The 6,098-nt window shown below is 44.4% G+C and overlaps 1 protein-coding gene across 1 annotated transcript; it reads left to right on the top strand.

Moving 5' to 3' along the window:
* Nucleotides 1–210: 210 nt before the first annotated feature.
* LOC102916210 (DDB1- and CUL4-associated factor 12-like protein 1) lies at nucleotides 211–3,865 on the top strand. Its single transcript, XM_006981541.4, has 2 exons — nucleotides 211–2,000; nucleotides 2,115–3,865. Exon 1 carries the CDS (start codon nucleotides 497–499, stop codon nucleotides 1,997–1,999), a length of 1,503 nt encoding a protein of 500 aa, XP_006981603.3. The 5' UTR covers nucleotides 211–496; the 3' UTR covers nucleotide 2,000; nucleotides 2,115–3,865.
* The last annotated feature ends 2,233 nt before the right edge of the window (nucleotides 3,866–6,098 follow it).

The raw sequence follows: 6,098 nt of genomic DNA on the forward strand, positions 1-6,098 counted from the left end.
TCTAGCCTTTGTGCCACTTTTATATCTTCTTGGCTTTACTACTACCTACCGCCCCCTTCTGGCTGGGCATAAGCTACCCTCCATCCACGATCTCCCAGCCCTAAGGCTCACCCTTGCACACCTCCCATCAAGCCTGCCATTTATAGTCAGCCCGCCCCACCTCCTCGTCCAACGCCACCCCCAGAGCCTCCCCCTCCCGCCCAGCTGTCCTCATCCTCCGCGGACTTGTCGCTCCAGGCCCAGAAGTCCTCACGCTGAGCTGGCTCACCGAGCGACTCCGCGCTAGCTCTCGGCGCACCTTCGGCCCTAGCGCGGATCTCTCCGAGCTCACTCGGCTCTTTCCGGCCCGACCTCGCGTTGCTCGCTGGGTCACGTCGCGTTCACCTCATTTGCCGCCAACGCGCTCCGGACTCCGCAGGCTCCCAGCCGCTCGCTCGCTCGCTCGCTGGCTCGCTCGCTCCCTTGCTCGCCTAGCCTCCCGCTCGCGGTCGCTCCCATGCTTCAGGCCGACTCGGAGGCGCCGCCCTCTCCCGCAGCCCAGGAGACGCCACAGCCCGGGCCCTCCAACCGCCCGCCGCCCACCATGGCCCCTCAGCAAACAGGTAGCAGGAAGCGGAAAGCCGCTCAGGTCGAGGAGGGCGCGGGGAGTTCTTCGTCGCCAGGCCCCTCAGCGGCGATGGCGACGGCCGAGGCAGGCCAAACCGAGGGGCCCTTGCTGCTGGCCAAGAGGCCGCGGCGGCCCGCGGCGAGCCACTCGCTGGTGCACTACCTGAAGGGCCGCGCGCTGGGCGCCGAGGGCCACCCGGGGCTGGCGGGCTTCGAGGGCGACCTGCGCGGCTACGGGGTCGTCAGGCTGCCCGAGCTGCTGAGGGAGCGCCAGCTGACGCTTGGGCCCCTCAACAAGGTGTTCGCGTCGCAGTGGCTCAATGCCAGGCAGGTGGTGTGTGGCACCAAATGCAACACGCTCTTCGTGGTTGATGTCAAGACCGACCACATTATGCGCATTCCCCTGATGCGCGACCGGGTGCCCGACATGGCCCAAGGCTCGCCCTCCTGTGGCATTCATGCTGTGGAGCTGAATCCCTCCAAGACCCTCATGGCCACCGGAGGGGAAAATCCCAACAGCCTGGCAATCTACCAGCTGCCCACTCTAGACCCCGTGTGCCTAGGAGATTGCCAGGGCCACAGGGACTGGATCTTTGCCATCGCATGGTTGAGTGACACGGTGGTTGTGAGTGGATCCCGCGACGGCACCGTGGCACTCTGGCGGGTGGATCCCGACATGTTCAATGGCAGCATTGCTTGGCACAAGGATGCGGGGCTTCCTGTGTATGCTCACATCCGTCCTAGAGATATGGAGGCCATCCCCAAAGCCACTACCAATCCAGGCAACCGCAAAGTGCGAGCCCTTGCATTCAACGACCAAAACCAGGAGCTGGGAGCCGTGTCTCTGGACGGCTACTTCCACCTGTGGAAGGTCCGGAGCACCCTGTCCAGGCTGCTGACCCTAAGGCTGCCCTACTGCCGGGAGAACGTGTGTCTCACCTACTGTGATGAGTTGGCCCTCTATGCTGTGGGTTCCCAGTCTCATGTTTCATTCCTGGATCTGCGCCAAGGGCGGCAGAACATCCCGCCACTCTGCTCCAGAGAGGGAGGCACTGGTGTGCGTTCTCTGAGTGTCCACCAGCATATCGTCACCGTGGGAACAGGCCACGGTTCTCTGCTCTTCTATGACGTCCGTGCCCAGAAGTTCCTCGAGGAAAGATCTGCAGCCAGTCCAGACATGTTTCCTGTGCCCTCTGGAAGGAAGCTCAAGCTCACCTGTGGCAGCGGTTGGATCAACCAGGATGATCTCTTAGAGAATTATGTTGCTGGTGTAGAGGATTTCCCCAACGCACTCTACACTCACTGCTACAACTGGCCGGAGATGAAGCTCTTCGTGGGTGGAGGACCACTGGCCTCAGGCCTCCACGGCAACTATGCAGGCCTCTGGAGCTAAGGTTGGCTGACCTCCTCCCAGTATGCTTTTTATCTTTCAATTCAATCTAACTGTGCTTCATGTTCCGCATGCTATTTTAACTCGGTCATTTTTTTCTTTTTTCCTTTTCTTCCAGGTGGAACTGGCCCTGATTAACCAGTGCGCTTCTTAGCAGAGAGAGAGAGAGAGAGATGGAGCTGACAGAAGTCGCTTGGAGAAATTTTCTGCACCTCTTCACCATTCTTTGGACTTTTCGTACAGATACGTTCCAGTAATTCTTAGCTGTGTTGTCTTTGAGTGAGTGATCCCTATAGTCTTTCTGTGGAAGAAAACCCCTGTTATGATGTTAGAATTGTATAAATGTTGTGTTATTTTACTATTAGCAGTTCTAATGATATTGTTTTTAGTTTTCATCACATATGTGTGATATATTGAGAATATTTTTTAATGAGCAGAGTTTGGACATCTGTTCTGGAGCGCTAACCATAGTTTTATAGCATTGTCCCAATTGTAAAGTACATTCCGTGTTCCAGATTGCCTACTTTTGGGAAAATGTCACTCATGAAGTGTGATCATGGTGTATAAAGTTTGTATGTTGTTAGTGCAAAGTGCACTTTTCTAAAGAGTTTGTTACCCGAAAATAGTTGTCGTAGAAACGTGTGTTTATATCAAAATCTTAGCTGATGAGGACGGTTTAGGTATTCAAGTGTTCAAGTGTTCTTCTAATTTGGACTTTCAAAATGAATCCAAAAAATCAATGTTTTTCTTTCAAGCCTTATTTCTGTTTTATGCTCTGTCTTCTTATTGATCAAAGAATGTACTTGTTTTCACTTCTTGCCTTAGTACTATCAAGACTTGTGGGTATATTTGAATGTTCATGGTTGGAGTAACTTACACTAAGAGTTTCAGTGCCATCATTCCATGCAGGGATATTAAGTATAAATGTAGAATGTATGGCAGACAGGGCAGAAAATACACTGCTCTAAGGTATAGACTGGATATTTTTGCTGTTGCTATTTTTAATACCAAATGTTATATTTGAGCATATTTTAAATTTTCAAAAATCTGCTTATGAGTTAAGGTAAAAGAAAAAATGCAAAGGAAGAAAATGAACCCATGCAGCTTATTGGGAACAAAAAATCCCCTCTTTATAAGCTCCAAATTAATTAGATTTTATTTTGTGAACTTCAAAGATTCATACTGAAAGTAGAATATATGTGTTGCTAAAACCGTTGGTTCTATGCCGCTAGATGTAATAATGTGTGATTATGACAATGCAGTATGATTTTCAAATAGAGGAGCTGGGGATTAAAAATAAATGCGTATGACTGAAGAACATTGCCATTCAGATAGAGGTAATGGGATGTTATACAGATGTATTGGACTTGTTCCTAGGTAAGAATACTGAAAGTGAGAAAGGAGCCAGGCCTTACTCAAAACTGGACATGATGTGTTAGCCCTGGATTGGTATTGAGCTATGTTTTCTTTTCCTTAAACATCTGACATGTATTTTGTATTGGTGTTGATACATTACATGCTGTTCAGTACCAAGCCTAAATTGCTGAAAGGATTTAAAGGTGAGTTAGGAATACAAAATGGTCAGATTTTTCTTTATAGAGAATGTGCAGGTTTATTTCACAAATATAGAATTTTGCTATATAACTGTGCATTTTTTTGCTTGCATGAATATTTCCAACTCTGTTATATGTGATTTGAGAGCAGAGATTGTAAACTGCCATCTTTTATTTCTTTATTTGTATACTAAGGCCGAACAAAGGCAATCAGTTATTATTTACTGATTTTTTTTTTTTGCCAATGGAAACCTGCACTTCAAATTGTAATAAATATTTGCTGTTGCATAATAAAGAACCTTGCTTGTGTTTCCCACTCCTGTTTTTCTTTAAATTTTCTCTAATTCATTTTCAGGTCATGCTGTAGTACTTCATCCATGAAGAAAAAGTTTGTATGTCAAAGTTAACAGAATATTATTCCTGTAAAATGAAAAAAAATGAGATTTGAGGATTTCTTTAAAACATTCGGTTTATTTTTGCCAGAAATAAATTTGTTTATAGAGTTTTAATTTAGAAATATTTGTTTTAAAATATTAATCAAACTATTAACTGCCTATTTTCTTATGAGTAGTAGGGTTTTGGGGGTGCAATTGAAATAAGTTTGGAAATACAGAAAAAAATCCTTCCATATTGGATGAGATTTAAAATAAATAATAGAAGGCAAAGATTTAGTCTGATTTCCTCTCTGGCTTGGTCCTTAACATAATCAATCAATTTAAATTTATCATATTATAGGGATTATCTTTTTTAAGACAGTCACAAGGCTTGGGTAAGTTTTAGTACCTAAACAGCCTAAATATGATTATATTCCTATTTTAGAAATTTGTAATAATTTTTAAATTATTAAAATCTAGAGTTAAATGGTCTATTGCAGTACATATATAAACCTAATGTGAATTTTAAAATATATATTTTTCTTCAAGATTTTCATATCTATATACATGTTTTGATCAAATCCATCCCCTGCACTCCCCTCCAACTTTTCCAGAATTAGAAATCCTGCTCACTGTGTCTCTCTATAAACGTCATGTCCCTTAATTTTCAGCCCACTGAATGTTATTATTCCTGCTAGTATGTACCAGTGTGTTCAGCGTCCCTCAGCTGCTCACATTGGGACACGCTTACTGTAGCTAGGTTACATGCTTGCAGAGATTGCAAAGCTCTGAGAAAAACATCTGGAGCTGTGGTTCTCAACTTGTGAGTTGTGACCCCCTTTGGGAGTCATATATCATGTATCCTGCATATCAGATATAAATATTATGATTTATAACAGTAGCAGAATTATAGTAATTTTATGGTTTGGGGTCACCACAACAAGAACTGTGTGAAAGGATCACACCATTAGGAAGTTTGAGAACCACTATACTGGAGCATAGGCCACATACTGGGAGCCTCAGCTCTGAAAAAAAAAAAACTGGCTTTCTATCCCCCCAAATCCTCAGCTACCAATAACTTAAAAGCTTCTCAACTCCATGTGGGGCTTTGTGAGCACCTCACCCCCATCCCCCGAAAAATACCAGTATAGTAAGAAACTTATAAGCACAGTTCACTTTAAATTTATAATGTGTGAGTAACATATCAGTGCTATGTGAAAAACTACCCATAACCACTCATTTATTTCCTGCTGCAAGCATATTTCTGACTTGGATGTTTATTTTCCTGGGCTTCCTTCTTTGAAATGAGTTGGTTTCTATAATTTTTAAGGTAGAAGAAAAGATTTTTGAAATAAACATCCCCACTAAGGGGCTGAGGAGATAGCTTGGTGGGGGAAAATGCTGTTCTGGAAGCATGAGGACTTGCGTTTGGAACCTTAGAATTCACAGAAAAATCCAGACACATGGATGTATGTGTATTTCTGTAGCTGGAGGTCAGAAAAAGACAGGTCCTAAGACCTTGCTGGCCAGCCTTTATAAAAAGGCTAGCTTTTCGTTCCAATGTAAAATGCAATAAAGGAAATCACCAAATGTTTTACTCTGGCCTCCACATATATTAGCATGTACCAGAACACTCATAAACATACACCATACACATAAACAACACACATGCACACTCACATGCACGCGTGTGTGCACACATGCACACACACAGACACACACAGACACACACACACAGACACACACACACACACACACACACACACACACACCCCACAAAAGCCAGTGAAAAATTCCTCATCTGGCAAAAACACATGTGCTAAATTTAATTTAAGCACTAATGACAAACAAAATTTAATTCTCCAGAGGTTGATTTTAATCTGCCTAAACTTAATGTTGAACTAGTTGTCAAAAACATTCCAATCATCACTAATTCAGAGTGATATTAGAAAACAATTTGCTAAATGCTCCTGGATGTTTTTCTCAGAGCTTTGCAATCTCTGCAAGCATGTAACCTAGCTACAGTAAGCGTGTCCCAATGTGAGCAGCTGAGGGACGCGGTTCAGCCAGCAAGAACATCGTGTACTAATAGGAAAGGGAAATTGAGATGGCACAAGCCACGGGCATTTGCTTTCAGGGATAATATTTTTAAATCTTCTCAAAAGGCTGCCTAGA

Source organism: Peromyscus maniculatus, chromosome X (genome assembly GCF_049852395.1).
Source record: "Peromyscus maniculatus bairdii isolate BWxNUB_F1_BW_parent chromosome X, HU_Pman_BW_mat_3.1, whole genome shotgun sequence".
In the NCBI taxonomy this organism is placed as follows: domain Eukaryota; kingdom Metazoa; phylum Chordata; class Mammalia; order Rodentia; family Cricetidae; genus Peromyscus; species Peromyscus maniculatus.

Excerpts from the sequence above, each read along its gene's own strand:
- LOC102916210 (XM_006981541.4), top strand. The coding sequence starts at position 497 with ATGCTTCAGGCCGACTCGGAGGCGCCGCCCTCTCCCGCAGCCCAGGAG.